Genomic DNA, 21,899 nt, shown 5'->3' on the forward strand with positions numbered 1-21,899 from the left:
TTTTGTGTAAATCCTTCTAAACGCTGTTCTGACATAAAATTTCGGATTCATGAACAAGTATTCGTATTTTCAAATTGTTAGGTGATACAACAACATACGGACATGGTTTTCTATAAAATGGCCAGAATCAGGTATAACAATAAACCTTTCCTATGGCGGCTATAGCGTTGCTATAGCTAGATTTGGCAGACCGAGATGCTCTTCATAAAGAGTTATTTTTAGAGACCTTGCAGACTTACGTGCAGAGGGAATGATGACTGATTATTGAATCGTTTCAGGACTATCCCAGACCACTTCTTTTGTTTTTATGCAGGTATATCGGAGCCCGCAACCAGAAGGGAAAAAACCAGAAGATCCTACAGCATTCCTGCACACTTGTAGGTGCTGTCCGTGCTTGGTTTTTTTGGCAACAGGAAATCCCAGCGGAGATGCAGACAGGTCAGGAAGATCTCAGGGGCGTAACACTTTATTTTACAGTTACATCGATTAGTTGCTTATTAGCATGCATATTACTAGAATATTTAGCCATGTATTAGTGCTAATTAAGCACATATTAATGCGTTATTCTACATGACCTTATTCTCTACATCCCTAATCCGTACCCCAATACCTAAACTAAACAACTACCTTTACTAACTATTAATAAGCAGTAAATTAAGAATTTATGAGAGGAAAAGTCGTAGTTAATAGTTAACAAGGTGTTACCTATTCTAAAGTGTTACCAAATCTCCTATACCTAGTCAATCATTGGAAGTAAAGCAGAGATTCTTTGCAATTGACAAACCTGCCAAACATCATTGGGCAATGGACTTCCACACAATTTACATCAAGGCGCCATCAAACGATGCATTTGCATTTCTGAACAGGAAAAACTATCATTCTATCAATGTGGAACTAATTTGTGATGCTAAATGTCCATTATTAATGTAGGGGGCCCGTGGCCAGGTGGAAATCATGATAGTTTCATCTTACGGAGCAGCCCAGGTTTGAGCAGACGTTTGGACAGTGGGATGCAGTTGAAGATGGATGGCATTTTGGTCATGTAACCCTGTTTTTTAAAAATAACTGTTGGCCCTATTTTAATTTTTTACCTCCCCCCTCACACTTGACAGTGACAGTGGTCATGTCCTGACACCCATGGATTATGACCCCGTTTGATAAATCCCCCAAACCGTCAGGAACTGGCATACATGAAGCACACACAAAATCTCAGTCAGTTATTGAACGCACAAATGGAATCTTAAAGGGACGCTGGAGGTGTTTGGACACATCGTGTGGTACAGTATTATACAGACCAGAAAAAGTTTACAAAATAATACTGACCTGCTGCGTTCTACACAACATTGCTGTAGAACATGGTCTGCCAGACCAGAGGATATACTTAAAACTGAATGTGGTATGGTACCTTCGAGGTCACCTATCTGAAACATGGTCCTACCTGTGGCTGCAGTTGCAAAGCGACAGGACGCTAATCCAACATTTCTAAGAGTTGCATGTATGCAATAAAAAAACAAGCACACAAAATAGTTTCTGTAATAACTTTTATTTTTTTCATGTTTAATTGCATCACATATTTCCGAGTTATGCTTGCATTTATTCCTTTTCAACGTGTTATTTATTGCCAACACCAGCTTCACTAATTTTGTCTTCCTCGCTTATCCAGCACTTCTGACCTTAAAACCATCTGTGCAGAGCCAATACTGCGGGATGGTGTGGAATATACTACCGGTCCAGGTGCCGTAGGATGAATGTGTCTGGTTGCCGCTTTAATGGTCTCATGGGCAGACACAGTTGCACAGATTGCACAGATTAAGTAAAACACAGAGCAGAAAGTATATCCTTAAAGGATAAAAGCTCTGTTTGGGGACTAAAGCTCTTCACATTTGGCAACCACAAACATGAACGCTTTTGTAGTGACCGCTATTGTAGCAATGCAATATAATGCAAATGCCTAAAAAAAAAAAAAAAAACCTTTTCAGGATAAATAACGAGCAGGCCGATATTGTGACGTGTGTTTTAATTAATTGAGTAGGGTGGATATTGTCATCAAGATTAAAATTGATGATTAAAATTGAAAATTGAATGATTAATTGTGCAGCCCTAATCTACGGTTGCTGAATCAATTAGTTCCGAGTGAAATGCATTACGGGTAGTGTTGTTCGGAAAAATTTGCTCATGCAACGTGTGCTCTCACTGTGCCGTGTAATTCAGAAATGGAGAAAGAACATCATTCAGGTGTGTCCACCTAGGGGTTTTGTACTGTAACTTTGACAGCTTTTATCTGCATGACAGAGTAAAATGGCATGCATCTGATAGCTTTGTCCATCTCATCATTGCACGAATATGAAATAACAAGCTGTTTACACTGCCCACTGGGACAGATGAAGTGGAGAAATTAAACAGTAGTTATCAAATTACTAGAATTATGCATTTGCTCATTGGTGGGTGCTGGGGTCTTATCTGTCAGATTGCAACGTAATATGCATAGGTTGTTAATGAAACATTACACAGAGTGCGTGTCTAATTAGAGTTAAGCCGGTCACCGTTGTTAGCCCAGGCTCACATACATGTCATAAGCCCACTATTGTTAAGCCGGTCGGCGTGGTAGCCAAGGCTCACATAGCCATAGGCCACTATTATTAAGCTGGTTGGCGTGGTAGCCAAGGCTCACATAGGCCACTAGCGTTAAGCCGGTCGGTGTGGTAGCCCAGGCACACATAAATTGAAATACATGCGGTTCACATGGCTCTTCGGAGCAGCAGCAGTACATATGTCTTGGTGATAGATCTGCTTGTTGGGGGGTGTTTTTTTCTTGTTTTGGCTTGTATTGTTCCTTCTATGTTTCCTGCTTTGTGGGGGTTATTTCATGTATGTTATATTTGCAGCAGCAGTATTTCTTACATGCTCACAGCAGCATGTTGTGGATGTATTGGCGGTAGCAAGTCTTGGTACTTCCTCTGCCGCAGCAGTAGCAGCAGCGTAGCAGATCTATTCCGCCAAGAACAATGACTCAGAGAAGTGAAACGCTTAAACTCCAGACAGGCTTGATGGGCAATATTCTTCACTTGATTCAACTTCACAGTCACCTACCGTCCCGGACATAAAAATACTAAAGCAGATGCTCTATTCAGAATCAACTCACCCGACCCTGTACCTGAGGAACTGGAATACGTTCTCCCTCCAGACCTATTTGTGTGTCCCATAATCTGGTCTCTCGACGACAATATCCGTGCCACCACTGAAGAAGAACCTGCTCCACTGAAGAGGTCCAGAAGGTAGAACATATGCACCAACATCTATAGGAATTTCCCTTCTGGCAGGCAGCAGACCCTCTCACTCCTCTAGGAAAGGTATTGGTGGCCCGCACGCAGTCCAGGACGTTGCCCGATTTGTGAAGGGATGCATCAGTCTGTGGCATGATTTCAACACCTCGCTGTCTGCATGAGGGCAAAAACTGGTACCAACTGCCTATCAACGTCGACCTCTTGGTCCCACCTAGGAGTGACCTTGCCACCGACTACACTGCCTCAAAATGGCTTCACCACCACCCTCATTGCGTAGACCGATTACTCCAAGGCTTGCAAACTCATCCTGCTCAAAGGTCTGCCTCTACAGCCCTTGAAACAGCAGAGGCCCCTCTTCAACAACTTTCTTCCGACAACTTTGGCATTCCAGAGGACATAGTGTCAGATAGAGAGCCTCAATTCATTTCCAGGGTATTGTGCAAATTCTTCCGACTGTTGGGAGTGTCGGTTAGTTTGTTTCTGGATAACACCCACGAAGAATGGCCAGACTGCAGCGGAAGATTCAAGAGGTCGGACGCTACCTCAGGGCCATACTATGTCACAACCAACAGAACATTTGTAAGCCAATACCTTCTTGGGACGAGTATCCACAAAACTCTCTTCATCAGGAGTCCACCGGCCTCACCCCCTTTCAGTGTATACTCGGTTGCCACACACCACGATTCTGTGGACAGGAGAACTGTCCGACAAGTACCATCCATGGATTATTGGTTCCGAGAGAGTGGAGAGAGTAGGGACTCCAGCTCACGTCCATCTCCAGCAGGTAGTCGTCGAGTCAGAGGATAGAGGGCGGATGTCTGTCGTTGTGATACCACCTCGCTACAATCGGGTTATGAGTTTGGCTCTCAACTCAAGACATACACCTGCGACTGCCCTGCAAAAAGCTGAGTCCCTGCTACATAGGTCATTTCACCATCTTGAGGCAGATTAATGAAATGACTTATGAACTCCAACTTCCCAGACTAATACCGTCATTTTTCACCAGCCTTCCATGTATCCCTGACACAAACCTTGTCACTGATCTGTTCTCCTTCCTTCCACAGAACGGAAGAGTACCTCCTCCCCCACCACGAGTGGGTTGACGCCGACTCAATTACACCTATTCTACCAGGTGGTTTGTTCACAGCGGAACTTGTAAATCCAGGTGACCGAGGCGGCTGTGTCAAAAAAAAATACCTTGTGATTGGGAGGTGGTACAGGTCCCAAAAGAAAGATCTTGGGTGGACCGAGACAATGTTTGTGTCTCGATCTGACCTCAGTATGTGATGATTTTACCACCAGCTCCACCTAGACCATCCTGCTCCCAGAGGCCGAAGGTCAGCCTTGTCGTCGTTCCCAGACATTTGCAGATGCCCGTGGAGGAGGGTGTTATGTCATGGATGCACCAGTCACAGACACTGAATCACGCCCTCAATCACCGGAGTATTGAGCACCTGTACCTGCACTCAATTACCAGAGCACTATAAGAGCACACTCACTCCTCTAGTTAATCGGCTGGTCTTGAGGTTACTCATCAGTGTTCCCTTCTTCGGCTCTGTGGACTATTAGACACTTACCTGTGCTCTTCCGACCTTGCTTATCTTCATGGGATTGGTGTCCCCGTGGACTGTGGACTGGTACCTTGTAGATCATTGCAGATAAGACTGTCCCCTTGCATTCTCTGCAGTATTTTCAGTTGCCCTTTCAGAGACATCTCATTTGTTTTGGAGTTTATGCAGACTCTACTAAAGATCATAGATACTTTACCTGTGCATCTTGCCTTTTTCTTGTCCTTTGTATACTGTGACCAGGTAAAGCGAGATATAATAAATTTCGGTAGAATTCTTCTATCTAAAGTTGAATATCTAACTAGATTGATTTATCCAGCTCTTGCTTTAGCTCCCTCTTCGGTTATAATAAAACAAGCAATCAAAAAAATGTATGACTGTATTTGGAGGCACGAAACTCGCTATATTAGAAAATCTGATATTATCAAAGGGTAAGAAGAAGGTGGTCTGAATATAATTGAATTTGAGAGTATGAATACTTTGTTAAAACTTCAAATGCTTTAGGCAATACTGAGAGCTTTTGGTATGCAGGTATTCGCATCCTTCTCAAATGTGACTTTGATTTACAATCTTATAATGCTGGAAATTGACACACACACACACACTTTTTCACCCCACAATACTCCTATATGGAATAACAAATATATTCTACACAGAAACAAATCCCTATTTTATGAGGACTGGGTAAATAGAAATATTTGGTCGGTGTTGGATTTAATGGATGAGACTGATAATATGTTAAATTACAATTCATTTACTTTAAAACCTGGATTTGCTTGTCATCCAAAGCAATTCTTTACTATTATTAATGCAATTACCTCGGTTATAAAAAGTTAATGAAATGTTCACTTATCTAAAATGACAAATCTAATCCTAATCTAAAATTACTGCAGTCCTTTCCTTATTAAATATTGGTGATATTGAGATTAAGATTGAGATGATTATACTCTGCACTAACAAATCTATGACAATATATCATCCAGTCGTGCTACCCTTGTCAAATATTAAGAAATAAATTAGATCATACATTTAATAAAAACACTGTTAAATATTTCAGAAGTCTATCTAAGAGGTGCTAGTGAGGCCAGCAGTGGGTGCTCGCCCTGTAGTCTGTGTGTGTCCTAGCGCCCCAGTGTAGTGGTGTGGACACTATACTGTCAACAAGCACCGTCCTTCGGATGAGATGTTAAATCGAGGTCCTGACCCTCTGTGGTCATTAAAAATCCCAGGATGTCTTTTGAAAAGAGTAGAGGTGTAACCTCGGCATCCTGGCCAAATTCACCCAATTTGGCCTCTGACCATCATGGCTCCTAACAATCCCCATATCTACTGCTGGCTTCATCACTCTGTCTCCTCTCCACCAATAAGCTGGTGTGTGGTGGGAAAAGTGGGAATTGTCGTTAAGGCGTGCACTATGGCTTGCCGTCCGCATCATACAGGTGGATGGTGCACATTGGTGGTGGATGAGAAGCCACCCCCCTTCTATGTAAAAGCGCTTTGATTGGTGCCCAGAAAAGTGCTATAGGAAATGTAAGAAATTATCTAAAATTTCCTGTTCTCCCCAAAATAAAATAAAAAAAATAAAATAAAAAAAACCCCTAAAAAAAATCTACATTCAAAATTTAATTTTGAAAATGAGCCTTGTTTGATGCAGACATTTAGTTGAAGATGCAGAACATATATATAGATATATATATATATATATATATATATATATAGATATATATATATAGATATATATATATATATAATATATATATACACACACATATTAACATGTAGTAGGTTCTCAGTCTTTTTGGAAAGCATTGCAGGACTGGATGGTAGATAACGGTTTGTGGTTGCTGATTGTTTTCACTCTAACCTACAAGATGTAATGGCACGGAATAACCAAAGAGTGCTCTGTTTTTGTATGATTTGATTAATAATATATATGATTAGCAACATACTTTTCACATAAATGTAGATATTTTAAATCCCTTCTTTGTTTGTTGTATTTAAAATTGATCTAAAATACTTCTCAGATGCCCCTTAGTCAAATGAAAAATCCAAAAGCAGTAAAAAACTGTTTAATTAGTTTGTATTATTTAATTTGTTGTAATTATATATTATTTTATTATTTATTTTAAGTTTATATGTTATGTTTCTTGAATGTGTTTCTTATATGTTATATTTCTGGAGCTTATGATGACTGTGTTGTATTGAGCCTTCCATACTAATTAATGCCAGTTTGTTGTATCCAGGGTTTGTACTTAATAAAAATAAATAAATAAATAAATAAAAAATGGGACAGCTTACATCGTGACCCTGTGACGCAATCACACTTCAAATGCGCACTTCGGAGTCCGTGCACTTCACATTGGGACACAGCTTTAGTCTCTGGTCTAGTTTTGTGTGCTACCCAGGCTCATTGGTAATACATGCCTGAACCTGCAAAACTGAAAACTCAACTAAAAAAAAAAAAAAGACCTATATGCACAAAATCGCTGCAGTTTCCAGCTGAAATGGGTACTAGAGGCAGTAAAACTACAACAACTTTTATTCCTTTTCACATAAAGTATGATTTACCGTTTCAATATGTACCTGAACAGCATATTAAAAACATAGCAATACGTGCCTGTACCAACATTATACAAATGTAGCCACGGTCACGTAAGGAACAATGCGTTATAGTGCCACACTGACTGGACATTTCACTTTGACACTGCCGCAAAACATGCAGTAAGGTACGTAATATATCTACTGAAGAAACATTGCCACAAGCAAATATTTTATAATTGTATACGTTTTTTTTTTTTTTAAGGTCTGTGCTTCATGTTCAAGTGCTCCTGTTCATGTCATGGTTTAGTTCTTTTTATATTGTTATATATACACTCACCGGCCACTTTATTAGGTTACACAAGTTCAATTGCTTGGTAACACAAATGCTAATCAGCCAATCACATGACAGCAAAACTCAATGCATTTTAGGCATCTAAATGTGGTGAAGATGACTTGCTGAAGTTCAGACTGAGTATCAGAATTGGGGAAGAAAGGGGATTTAAGTGACTTTGAAAGTGGAATAGTTGTTGGTGCCAGACGAGCTGGTCTGAGTATCTCAAAAACTTTGGGGGCCTGCTGATCTACTTGGATTTTCACGCACAACCATCTCTAGGGTTTACAGTGAATTGTCCGAAAAAGAGAAAATATCCAGTGAGCGGCAGTTGTGTGGACAAAAAAGGCCTTTTTGTGATGTCAGGAGGAGAATGGGCAGACTGATTAGAGATGATAGAAAGGCAACAGTAACTCAAATAACCACTTGTTACAATCAAGTTTATGCAAAATACCATCTCTGAATGCACAACACGTCGAACCCTGAAGCAGATGGACTACAGCAGCAGAAGACCACACCGGGTGCCGCTCCTGTCAGCTAAAAACAGGAAACGGAGGCTACAATTCGCACAGGCTCACCAAAATTGGACAACAGAAGATTGGAAAAGATTGCCTGGTCTGATGAGTCTAGATTTCTGCTGCGACATTCAGATGGTAGGGTAAGAATTTGGCGTAAAGAACATGAAAGCATGGATACATCCTGCCTTGTCTCAACGGTTCAGGCTGGTTGTGGTGGTGTAATGGTGTGGGGGACATTTTCTTGGCACTCTTTGGGCCCCTTAGTACCAAATGAGCATCGTTTAAATGCCACAGCTTACCCTGAGTATTGTTGCTGACCATGTCCATCCCTTTATGACTACAGTGTACCCATCCTCTGATGGCTACTTCCAGCAGGATAATTGCACCATGTCACAAAGGCTCCAAATCATCTCAGGACTGGTTTTCTTGAACATGTCAATGAGTTCGCTTTACTCAAATGGCCTCCACAGTAACCAGATCTCAGTCCAATAGAGCAGCTTTGGGATGTGGTGGAATGGGAGATTTGCATCATGGATGTGCAGCCGACAAATCTGCAGCAACTGCGTGATGCTATCATGTCAATATGGACCAAAATCTCCGAAGACAGTTTCCAACACCTTGTTGAGTCTATGCCATGAAGAATTAAGGCAGTTCTGAAGGCAAAAAGGGGTCCAACCCGGTACTAGCAAGGTGTACCTAATAAAGTGGCCAGTAAGTGTTATAGGGCACTAAGACAGTAATTTGCTTTTGATTCAAAAGCATTTGGATTGATCATTTTAATCAGTTTTTTTTCAGGGGTCTGTGTTTTTCATGTTCAAGTGCTTCTGTTCATGTCTTGATTTAGTTAGGGCGCTAGCACCGGCGGTGAGCGAGGAACTCTTGGAATTGCTCCGTTTCTTCGTCGTCTTCTTCTCCAAAGTGACTCGCATTTTTGAGGGCCTAAACAAACATACTCCAAAACGTCACAAAACTTTGCACAACAGGCATCAGAACTGGTGAAAATTTACATCTGGTATGGGTTTCAGAAGTGGGTGTGGCAAAATGGCTCGATAGCACCACCTGTAAAATGTCAACAGAGTGCGCCTCGAGCTACGTTTTATTATACATGCACGAAAAATCGGTTACACACGTGTAAAACAAAAAATGAACATTACCTAAAAAAAAGTCTCTTGGTACGAAACTTAAACATGCAATGTCTGATCTGCACTAATCCTCACATGTTTGATAAGAGTCTTGACCTTAACACATCTTAAGACCAATATTTCAGCTATAATCATACCGCCACCTGCTGGCAACAGGAAATTACTTGTTTTAAACTAACTTAAACGTGCAATGTCCGATCTGCCCCAAACTTGAAGACATCTACATGCCAATATTCAGTTATAATCATAGCGCCACCTGTTGGCAGCAGGAAATTTGGCACAAAATATTTACCATTTTATAAGCATATTGTCCAACTGCCCAATGTTCGCTGTTCTCCAGACAAAATACAGGTGGCGGTTAGCCCCGGTGCGAGAGCCCTTTCATCGCTGCTTACATCTTAAATTACTATTATATTTACTATTATAACTATTAGTACAATTGCATTTGGATTCTCAGGTTTAATTTCACTTATCTATGATAAAGACAAAATACAACTGCTTACACATAAAGTTCAAAACATTTTGTTACAAGAGTGATTCAAGAGAATCATTAGGAACAAAACAACTCGCTAAGACATTTATATGTCTGTAATTTCATAATGTCTGTAATTTCAAAACATATGAGGAGAGAGACTGAGTGTTATCATCCCTGTTTTATTTTGCAATTTCACGTTTCACGGATTGTGACCATTTAAAAAAAAAATCACTCAACCCTCTTCCCATTGGCTTCAAGCAGGTGAAAAGACAGTAGCACTAGAGAGAATAAGTATTTAAAAAAAGATAACGGCTAAAACTGATAATCTCACTAGGTCGTAGCACAGGATAAATCACCAGTACTTCAAAGAAAATAGATATTGAAAATAATTACTTAAAAAAAAAAAAATTGCCAAAAAATAATAATCTCACAATTCCTGATCTAAATATCCATATCTTTTGATTTTTCAACTACACTAAGGGTTTATATGGTTTTCTGTACCATACCAAGTTTTATCACGACATTCAATGGAATTAAAAATTGTCAATAGGCTGTAACATACCAGTGCATTGATGTATTTCTGTCCATTGTTGTTGGGAATCACAGGTGATTTGTACAGGCTGCTCAGGTTTAAATCCAGGGGAACAATTTATATCGAGCACAGAATTGATTCTGTAGCTTGGTCTCTGACCTCCCACAATCTCTGCATTTGGGATGTAAGGTGGTGCACACATTGCTGTAACACAAATATCCATCATACTAGTTAGAATTCATCAGAGCATATATAGATAATAAATTGATTGAAATAAATAAATAAAATAATATCACAAAATTCAATGCAATTAAGAGGCAACCACTGTAACACACCAGTGCAGGTCTGTATGTCTATCCACTGGGGTTGGAAATCACAGGAGATTTGTAAAGGCTCCTTTGGTTCAAATCCAGGACTACATTTATATTGTATTACTGAATTGATTCTGTAGCTTGGTCTCTGACCTCCCACAATCTCTGCATTTGGGATGTAAGGTGGTGCACACATTGCTGTAACACAAATATCCATCATACTAGTTAGTAACACACCAGTGCATTGCTATATAACAATCCAATTGAAAATAAAAACAAAAAAAATATCACAACATTCAATGGAATTAAGAGGCAACCACTGTAACACACCAGTGCATTGCTGTATTTCTGTCCACTGGCGTTGGGAATCACAGGTGATTTGTACAGGCTGCTCTGGTTCAAATCCAGGACTACATTTATATTGTATTATTGAATTGATTTTGTAGTTTGGTCTCTGACCTCCTACAATCTCTGCATTTGGGATGTAAGGTGCTGCACACATTGCTGTAAAACAAACATCCAACATGCTAGTTAGAATTCATCAGAACACATATAGATAATAATTTGATTGAAAATAAAATAAAATAATTAATATCACAACATTCAATCGTATTTAGAGGCAACCACTGTAACTTACCAGTGCATTGCTGTATTTCTGTCCACTGGCCCTGGGAATCACAGGTGATTTGTACAGGCTGCTCTGGTTCAAATCCAGGACTACATTTATATTCTATTCCTGAATTGATTGTGTACTTTGGTCTCTGACCTCCCACGATCTCTGCATTTGGGATGTAAGGTGGTGCACAAATGTTTTCTGTAAAACAAACCATAAAACTAGTTAGAATTAAACATCAAAAATATTAAACAAAAATAATTACCAAAACTTAGTCCTAATTTGTAGAATTTAACAAATACAAATTAGATGCAAGTTTAATGGAAGTTTAATCTACACTGAAAAAGTTTTCAAAAAGAAATCAAAAAAATTAAAACTATTTACAAAAAAATAAAAAAATGAAACAAAGGCCCAAAACCCAAAAACCTAACTCAAATTTTTCCACATTTATCCCCAATTATGCCCAATTTTTTCACCACCTTCCCACCATTGCATTGATTAAATTGCCAAAATGTGCTTTTTACTTTTTTTGTCCTGCTTTTCAAAGAAAAAAATCAATTACAAAACAACAATTTAAATATATATATATATATATATATATATATATATATATATATATATAGATATATATATATATATAATAAGTTATTTTTTTTTTTTTTACATTCAAGCGACATTATAACAACATAGCACAATTAAACTTAAAATTAGTAATAAGTTAGTAAAATAATATTTTTTGGCCATTTTTGAGACTTGAATCCGGCATGTATATTTACTGTACAAATAAAGACAGCCTTGTTGAGCAGAAGATACTTCTTTTAAAACATTATAATATATCACAGATCCCAATTTGAACACTATGTGTGAATGTTATAATAAATGTATTAATAGAGCTGTTGTAGGGTAATTATTATTATCATCATTATTGTCTTTTTTATTTTATTTTACAGAAGTACAGTAAAATTACAACACTATCATTTTTGAATGTTGATGGAGTTGTTGCTTTTTCTCAGCTTTTATTTTGGCAGAAACCTGCAGGAAGATCTCATTGCTTTTTTTGACAACAGCATGCAGATTTATAAATGATTCTCATTACGAATTTGGGAAGATGTTTGTCGCACATATCACATTGTCACATGCCTTTAAAAAATTCACAAAAACGTTACTGAGCAACTGATGAGTAACAAGTTCAGCACAATTTTTACTAGTGCGTCCCTCTATTTGATCGCGTTAGTCATTGTTTGGTACATATTATTCGGCCTTTTCACTTATTTGGCTTATTATTTTTTTGCTATTTTCAGCCGAATATTCAGTGCAGCGGAAGAGAGACAATGGTGACGCTAATATGGTGAGTGCAATAATTTAACGACCACATTTAATAGACATAGCTGTTGTTTCAAAGAGTAAGTATAAATCAATTAACCTTATAAATAAAAAAACGGATGAATATACTTCTGTTCTATCTAGGTCCAAAGCCCTCATAATGACTATCTTTTTTTTGAAGGAAGAATAAATGGAAGAGATCTTCCTACACCATCTCCTAAGATAGCAGCACCACGTGCTAGGCTAAAAAAAATCTCCCATCTCTCCTGCTCTCAAACGTTTTCTCTCTAGCGAGGCTAAAAAAAAATCTCCCATCTCTCCTGCTCTCAAACGTTTTCAAACTTTACAACAAGAAATAAGAGAGCGGGGGTCCATGCTAGGCTAAAAACAAACTCTAGCCGGCTGGCTCTCCCATCTCTCCTGCTCTCAAACGTTTGCTCTCTGGACAATAAGATGGACTACATTCGACTTCAACACACTACTCGGAGTGAGTTTAGGGATTGCTGCATCTTTGTTTTCACGGAGACATGGCTCAGCGAATGGAGTTTTGGACACCGCCATTCAGCTCGACGGACTCACCGCGTTTCGTGCTGACAGAGATAAAACCCTGAGCGGTAAGACTTGTGGAGGTGGCTTGTGTGTCTACATCAACACGAAATGGTGTGAGAACTCTGTGCTAGTCTCTAGTCACTGCTCATCACTGGTGGAGTTTGTGACCGTCAGATGTAGTACTTTTTATTTACCAAGAGAATTCACAACAGTGTTCATAGTCAACGTGTACATTCCTCCTAGTGCGAGCACTAACGCTAAAGCTAACGAGGCACCCAGTGAGCTATATGGGGCTATTAGTGAACTGCAGAATGCACACCATCACTACATGCTTCAACCAAAAGCCGTGGATGACCGCAGAAGTATGCACGCTGCTGAAAACCCACGACTCTGCCTTCAGAACAGGTAACAAAGCTGCTCTAACAACAGCGAGGTCCAAACTGTCCTGTCCTGTCCAGAGAGGCAAAACGTGTGCACGCCCAGAGAATCCACACTCACTTCAGAGACAGCGGAGACACACGGCACATGTGGCAGGGCATCCAGGCCATCACTAACTACAAGCAAACACCACCTGCCTGTGACAATGATGCCTCCCTCCCAGATGCGCTGAACCACTTCTATGCACACTTTTGGCCCAGAACAACACAGTGGCAAAGAAGATCACCAACCCTCCCAATGACCAAGTACTGCTTCTTTTCACGAATGATGTGAGGAAAACTCTGCGCAGAGTTAACCCACGTAAGGCTACTGGTCCAGATAGCATTCCTGGCAGAGTACTGGATGTGCAGACCAGCTAGCGGATGTCTTCACTGACATCTTTAACATCTCCATGAGCAGCTCCATTGACCCTATGTGTCTCAAGACCTCCACCATCATCACTGTGCCTAAGAAGTCCTCAGTGTCCTGCCTCAATGACTACTGGCCCGTCGCACTCACACCCATCATCATGAAGTGCTTTGAGAGGCTGGTCATGAGGCACATCAAGTCTCTGCTGCCCCCCACACTGGACCCCTTTCAGTTTGCGTACCACCCCAAAGAACCCATCACCAACTAACCCACAACCACCTCACACCAACCTGGAAAATAAAGTTATGTAAGAATGCTGTTCATAGACTTCAGTTCAACATTCAACACAATCATTCCTCAGAACAAACCACTCCCCACTGAAGACTGATGGCTCCCCCGTTGAGGTAGTCAAGAGCACCAAATTCCTTGGTGTTCACCTAGCGGAGAATCTTACCTGGTCTCTCAACACCAACACCAAAAAAAAAAGGCAAAGAAAGCACAGCAGCGTCTGTACTTCCTACGAAGGCTGAGGATAGCACATATCCCACCCCCCATCCTCACCATTTTCTACAGAGGGACTATTGAGAGCATCCCGAGGAGCTGTATCACTGTCTGGTTTTGTAACTGCACCATCGCAGATCGCAAGACCCTGCAGCAGATAGTGAGGACAGCTGAGAAGATCATCAGGGTCCCCCTTCCCTCTATCTCAGACATTTAAACTGCACACTGTACTCCTAAAGCCATTAGCATTGCGTGTGTATAGAGCTGGAATTACAACAAACCTACCATCACTCATCCCATCCTACATATCACCTATGTACCACAAAAACCCTGTAAAAATCCACTTCACACTAAACTTAAAAATAACTATATAAAAATAAAATGACAATAAAGCTACTTTGACTCTGACTCTGAGATGCTTTAAAAGTTATAATATCCCCCACAAAACTGATAAAAAAAAACAACAAACAACATAAAAAAAACACTCTAAAATCAATTTTTTTTTTTTTCATCTATATATTTTTGTTTAGACCAATTAATTGACTTTCTTCAACAAGAAAAATATACTTTGCTAGGTTTTCTAAAATAGATTTCATGGAACATAGAAAATATTATTTAGGGCAAGTTATTTATTTTTCATTGACTCAAGTAAAAAAAATATAGATGTGAATCATTGCCCAAATTTTTTTTTTAAATTGGATGAATGAAACATTTTTTTTTTTCCAGTGTATTTTTAGTTTCAGTTACTGTGTGAACACTTTTTTTTCAAATTGTGAAAAAATAAAAATAATTAATTAAAAACAACCACCCAAATTAATTAATAAACAATGGATTACTACCATCACATTCTCGGGGTTCAGAGTCCAGCCAAATTTAGCACATCTGGGGATTCCCTCTCTGGGCTTGGACCCTGGATTGCATCTGTATTTTAATATGGCACCTTTCTGGTATTCTGGCATTCGCTCAACAACATGTCCACTTGATATGACAGGTGCTGTGCATGTTATATCTAACATGTAATAATTAAACTGGTGCTTTGAATAAAGCACAGAAGACTGTGATCATTGATACAGATAAACAGAAAAATAAACAGTAGACTGCACCTTTGCATGTTGGAACAACGTCACTCCATTCTCCACTCTCTTTGCAGTGAATGTCACTACTTCCGTCTATCTTTTTGTCAGAAGATACACACTCAAAGTGAATAACATCACCATAACGTCCCTTCTCTGTGTTGCCTGATGCTGTTACATCCCCGTCTGTGCGAATAGCTGGACATTTTATAGCTAGACAAAATATGAATATGAAAATAAATGAACCAACAAACCAATCACTCAAAAATAAATATTGAGTTTTATTTAAATATAAATAAATATATAAATTATGAGGCACTCTTCTATGACAGAAAGAAATTAAATGAGAATAAATAAAAAGGAAGAACAGTGACTTTCAAGAAATCGTACCCTCACAAACAGGAAGAGTATTGTCCCATCCTTGAGCTGTGCAGGTACGATGATTGATTCTGCTTGTCATTTCATATCTGTGAACACAATGTTTTTTTAAGTACAGGAGTAAAAACAATCTGATGAGGACAGTATACATTTCCTACAATAAAAAAGAGAATTAAAAAAGCATAAAGCACTTTTACCCGTTCTTACAAGTATACACCACTGTTGCTCCAAAAGCAAACTCCTTCCCCTCTGTAAGTTTAAAATCACCATTTGCTATGTCGCCTGGATTACTACATTTCTTCTCTGCAGAAATCAAACAAGTTTTACTTTAAATGATAACATTGATTTAATAACTCGAACAATTATGCGGCCATTGTATTGATAATTTTCTTACTTGCACACGGTCGCTCAATGGATGTCTTCCATTCTCCTTTTTCACACTTTATTTTATACAAGCCGATATAACCTTTTATGCAGTTCACTCTCACTGTTTCACCATCAGCGTATGAAGCTTTCGCAGCTAGCTCTGTGTTTTCATATTTAATGTCCTCTGGAAGACATTCTGAGAAGAACAAACACAAAGACGTAACTGTTTGTCTATTAAATGCTCAAGAACACACACTATTTAACACTCTCTAAAGCTACATAAGGTCAGATAAATGTTTTGAAAACTAAATATAACATTTACATTAAAGTCAATAAAATTTTAATAAAAAAAACATTCAAATAAACAACAACAGCAACAACAAATCACTTGCCTTGACATTGGGAACAATTTAAGAAAAACAACCAGAAGCTAAAGGTGAGGAGTTTTACAGGAACTCTCATTTTGAGCTCAGGTCACAAGTACTGTACCTCTTTTTTGTTATGTTTTTTGGTCTGCCTCTGAAACTCTTGCCTGCTTGGGGATCAACAAGTTAATAATTTACCTACTGTATGTCAAAAAGAAGACTTTCTTACACCAGACCTCTCTGTGCAAAAGCAATATTTCCTGTTAAAAATAAATCATAAAATAAATAAATAAATTGAATAAAAATTAGATGCAGCAACTCATGTTTGTCCTTTTGGACACACCAAAAAATTACCTTAGAGAAATCAAACTTCTTCAGTCAAATGTATGTAACATACTGTATGAACAGGAAGCAAAGTGCAGGTTTCAAAATAATTGTCATGTTTACAGCTTAATCCTGTTAGATGTTTTTAACTGGTTTAATGTACTTTATGTGATTGATTCAAGAAGAACATTATGTAATGAATGAATCTGTCCCATTAGAAATGAGTGAGACGAGAGAAGATCCACAACACATTCAAGCCTTTAAACACTGCAATAGTACAAGCATTGCAAAATATCTGTAACTGCCAATATATTGTGAAATGTGTTTATTAGAATTGAGCAATCTTTTGAACTGATAAACAAAAGACAGAAGACAGATGAGGAGTTTGACACCTGTTTGTCTTTGCTTAAATTGTTGTCTCCTAGATGACCTGCTGATCCTCGTTATCTCACAATGAAAAAGAAAATGTTGATTTTAACCTTAAAAGTTGGATGTAATTTACTAGATGTTGCAGTGTAGACTTGGTAAACACTGATATGTTAAACTCAAAGGTCTTTAGTTTATGTGCAAATGGTTGGCATGTGCTAACTGAATCTTGGCACAATCAATGAATACTTTCAAAACAGGGCTTCTTAAAAAAACAAAACAAACAAACAAACAAAAAATGCGGTTTACATTTACATAAATGTAAAAACTTAAATTACATCAACTTGTTACATGTAATCGGTTCACTTTTTCTCAACTGAAAAAAAAAAACAGTTTAACAAAAACAAAAATCAATATCCAAACAAAAAAATAAAAAAAAAAATAAAAATCATTTTCTACTCAATATATTTTTTATATGATTATATATCAAAATATCAATATTAATTTATTTGGATCAACCTATTTATTTATTTATTTATACAGATCAAATATCTAGATAAATACAAATCTAAACTGTACATATTAAGCAATTTCTTCACCTTCAGAATTTGATTTTACTGTGTTAAATGTCACTGAATTACTGAATTTACACTCGAGAGTCAAACATTTTAAAATGTTTATTACATCACATTAAAATATTCAACACTCTTTGACATAATTTCCACTTTTGGAATTTGAGGAAGAATTTACAAGTTAATAGTGAAAATTGCTTAAAAACGGCATGGCTTAATAAAAGCATAACATTCCAGAATAGAACGTTCATCCAAGAAATTCATCATCCATGTGCAAAAAAAAAAAAAAAACACTCACATTCCAGATGAACTTGCATTAAACTTTAGAAAAGGAAAAGAAAAAGAAAAAGAAAAGGAAAAAAAAGGACAGTTTCTCACATTTGGACACATTTGTAAAATACATTAGAATGCAAGGTCAACATTGTAAAATCCTTACAGATTTCAATAGATTTTACAACAATTCTGATATTTGGTGTTTTTTTAAAACATCAGTTCCCTAGAAAAACATCATCTGTTGCTTAATTTTTCAAGGAAATCATCATTACTCACTGACTTTGGTTATCTTCAAAACACAAATTAAGATATTTCATAATGAAACCTGAAAGCTTTCCTTCCCTCCAGTGACAGTCCATGTAGCCAAAAGTTAGAGGATCCATAAAACTCATGAAGGTGTAATAAAATGTCTCCATATGAAATGTTTGTATGTTATATGTGTGTGAATAAAAGCCTAAATTAAATCATTTCATCATATAAAGTTCTTGGATCTAATCACAAGAAAAAATCAAAACAACAACACTCAATTCATATGGAATACTTTTAAAACACCTTTACGACCTTCTAGGATATTCTAAGTTTTTGTTACCTAAACTTTCTATGGATGGACAGAAATCTCTAAAGTTTCATAAAAAAAAAATCTTAATTTGTGTTTCAAAGATGAACCAAACACCGTGTTTACATTGGGTGCGACAGTTGTTGCGTCACACCTCACCGCGCCGCTTGCATCAAGTGTAGACTTGGTGAAAGTCTTATGGGTTTGGAATGACATGAGGGTGAGTAAACCACAGATTTTTCATTTCTGATTGAACTAAGTCTCTGTGTCCATCTGTAGAAGCAAACAAAGAAGAAAAAAGTTTATTTTTTTTTCAGCCAAGAAGGGCTGCTTTTTCCTGTACTTGCAGGGCTTATCACCTTCTCCGAAGTGTGTTTTTCCGGCTATGAGAGATTTTGAGAAAAAGAAATGGAATTAGTTATAGTATGCAAACAAATGGCAAATTACAGACCCATTTCAAATCTTCCATTTATGTCTAAAATTTTAGAAAAAGTTGTTTCTGCTCAATTGTGCTCCTTCCTGCAAAGAAAAATTATCTGTATGAAGAATTTCAGTTGGGTTTCAGGCCCCATCATAGCACAGAAACTGCACTTGTTAAAATTACAAATGACTTGCTTCTTGCATCAGACCAAGGCTGCATCTCATTGCTAGTTTTACTTGATCTTAGTGCTGTGTTTAATACCATGGATCACGACATACTCATAGATAGATTACAAAACTATACAGGCATCCAAGGGCAGGCTTTAAGATGGTTTAGATCCTACCTGTCCGATCGCTACCACTTTGTTTATTTAAATGGGGAGTCATCTCATTTAGCAGCAGTAAAATATGGAGTGCCACAAGGATCTGTCCTAGGTCCTCTGCTATTTTCAATATACATGTTGCCCCTTGGTAATATCATTAGAAAATACGGGATTAGTTTCCACTGTTATGTTGATGATACTCAACTATATATCTCAACGAGACCAGATGAAACTTCTAAATTATCTAAGCTAAACAGAGTGTGTTAAAAATGTAAAAGATTGGATGACCAATAATCCTATCAAATTAAATTCAGATAAGACAGATACATAACTTACTAAAAAAAAAAACACATAACACAGAATATCACAAATTACAATAAGAAATAATAAGGATTTACTGTTACTTCCTCTACTGTCAAAAATCTTGGGGTTATATTAGACAGTAAATTGTCTTTTGAAAATCATATTTCCCACGTTACAAAAACAGCATTCTTCCATCTTAGAAACATTGCCAAGCTACAAAACATGTTACCTGTTTCTGATGCAGAAAAGCTTGTTCATGCATTCATGACCTCTAGACTTTAGACTCTAGACTTTACAGTCTCTGCACTGGCTACCTATTAAGTTCTGTATCAGTTATACAATATTATTACTTACTTATAAGGTTTTTAATGGTTTAGCTCCTGCGTACCTAACTAGTCTTCTACCACGCTACAATCCATCATGCTCCCTAAGGTCACAAAATGCTGGACTTTTGATAGTACCTAGGATAGCAAAGTCCACTAAAGGTGGTAGAGCTTTTTCCATTTGGCTCCCAAACTCTGGAATAGCCTTCCTGATAATGTTCGGGGTTCAGACACACTTTCTCTGTTTAAATCTAGATTAAAAACACACCTCTTTGGCCAAGCATTCAAATAATGCATCTCATAATTTTGGACTGCAGTTATAATTGAGCATTATTGTTATTTAGCATGGGTTAAACAAATTAATTTTATTTGGCTGGAACAGCAGCTATGCTAATTATGTCTCTATTTGTTTCTCTGTTTTGCCACGGTATTTACATCCCGTTGTAACTAGGATTTACAAAAGCTCCAGTCTGGATACAGAACACCTGAGAAGAGATGATGCCAACCCCTCAGAGGACCTCAGATGATGCTAACCCAGAGACAACATACAGAACTACCACATTTTGCTATAAGTTTGATTGCATAATTGCTGTTAATAGTGTTAATCGTCTGTTTGTTTAAGTCTTTTATTGATTTTTCCGAACATTTCTGCCGTATGCACATAAACTGACAGTCACCACTGATAAGCTACTACTAAATATTGAAGAAACTTAATTTTCCTTTGCTTTGCAATGATTTGTATCGTAAAAAGCGCTATACCTATAAACTTGAATCGAATTGAATTCAAAATGCCTGAGATCAATACCTAAATAACAACAGCAGAATTTTCATTACATCATCTCATGCACTTCATAATATATTAAAGAACCTACCTCAAACATGTATGTGTTGCTTTGGAATTGGCCTGGTATTGGCTGGTATGGGTCTGTAATATTATGGTATAGATAGAAAAAAAGTACAGATATAAACTGGCCTTAAGAAAAAAGCAGCACTTAAAGTGGTCCTGTGATTCGATTACATCTCCAAACTGTTGCGAAAAGTCATTAAAAACATATTTCCTAAAAAAGACAACAACAGACATCACCATCTGGATTAAAGGAAAATAAAAGCATATACAAGCAAATAAGTTTTATTTATTTTTTTATTCATTTGCTTAAATTAGGACTACATTATTCTGTAATTATTTACATAATTTATTTACAGTCCAATTTTTATCTAAATAATTAATTTTTTTAACATTTTTAAATGCCAAATGATATGATTATTTATTATGTATTTATTTATGATTAATATAAATGATAAATTAATAAATAGCGTCTAACATAAAATATGCCTATAATCTATTCATTAATCTGTCTTATAATATATAAAATATAATAATAATGTAAGCTCTGATTATGCATGAAATATTACTAACAGACTATCCAAATTTTAATAAAACAATAGCCCTGTACTTTTAGAAGCATGGATGTGTCTGTCACTTTAAAGGTATCGTTCACCACAAAAAAATGAAAATTCATTTTTTTTAAAAGCGTAATGTTTTTCTAAAGTGGAATGGAAGAAATTTAGAGTATGCTGCAAGGAATCTGCTGAAACTATATCAATGGAGGGAGATGCAGATAGCTGTACTAGTGCAGTGATGTGATCAAATATTAATTCTGCATCAACCTGTATACCAAAAAGCATAGTGAATGGAAAAAGAAAAATGGTTCCATGGTGGAATAATGAATGTAAAAATGCAATAAAAGAAAGAAATCATGCATTTAGAGTCCTAAAGAAGCAT

The 21,899-nt window shown here is 37.4% G+C and overlaps 1 protein-coding gene across 1 annotated transcript; it reads right to left on the reverse strand.

Annotated features, from left to right (window-relative positions):
* Nucleotides 1-9,849: 9,849 nt before the first annotated feature.
* Nucleotides 9,850-16,834, reverse strand: LOC109068913 (complement factor H-like). Its single transcript, XM_042712458.1, has 10 exons — nt 16,684-16,834; nt 16,320-16,487; nt 16,123-16,228; nt 15,938-16,014; nt 15,578-15,760; nt 11,340-11,516; nt 11,033-11,206; nt 10,727-10,900; nt 10,422-10,595; nt 9,850-9,857 (listed from the first exon to the last, which is right to left on the reverse strand). Exons 1-10 carry the CDS (start codon nt 16,751-16,753, stop codon nt 9,850-9,852), a joined length of 1,311 nt encoding a protein of 436 aa, XP_042568392.1. The 5' UTR covers nt 16,754-16,834.
* Nucleotides 16,835-21,899: the final 5,065 nt, after the last annotated feature.

Source organism: Cyprinus carpio, chromosome A22 (assembly GCF_018340385.1).
Source record: "Cyprinus carpio isolate SPL01 chromosome A22, ASM1834038v1, whole genome shotgun sequence".
Lineage (NCBI taxonomy): Eukaryota > Metazoa > Chordata > Actinopteri > Cypriniformes > Cyprinidae > Cyprinus > Cyprinus carpio.

What these genes read in the sequence shown, in the direction of transcription:
- LOC109068913 (XM_042712458.1), bottom strand. Translation starts at nt 16,753, where the DNA reads ATGAGAGTTCCTGTAAAACTCCTCACCTTTAGCTTCTGGTTGTTTTTC. An exon ending in AAATTGTTCCCAATGTCAAG is followed by an intron (nt 16,488 to 16,683) that starts GCAAGTGATTTG and finishes TGTTCTTCTCAG; the next exon opens with AATGTCTTCCAGAGGACATT. An exon ending in TACTCTTCCTGTTTGTGAGG is followed by an intron (nt 15,761 to 15,937) that starts GTACGATTTCTT and finishes TATTTTGTCTAG; the next exon opens with CTATAAAATGTCCAGCTATT.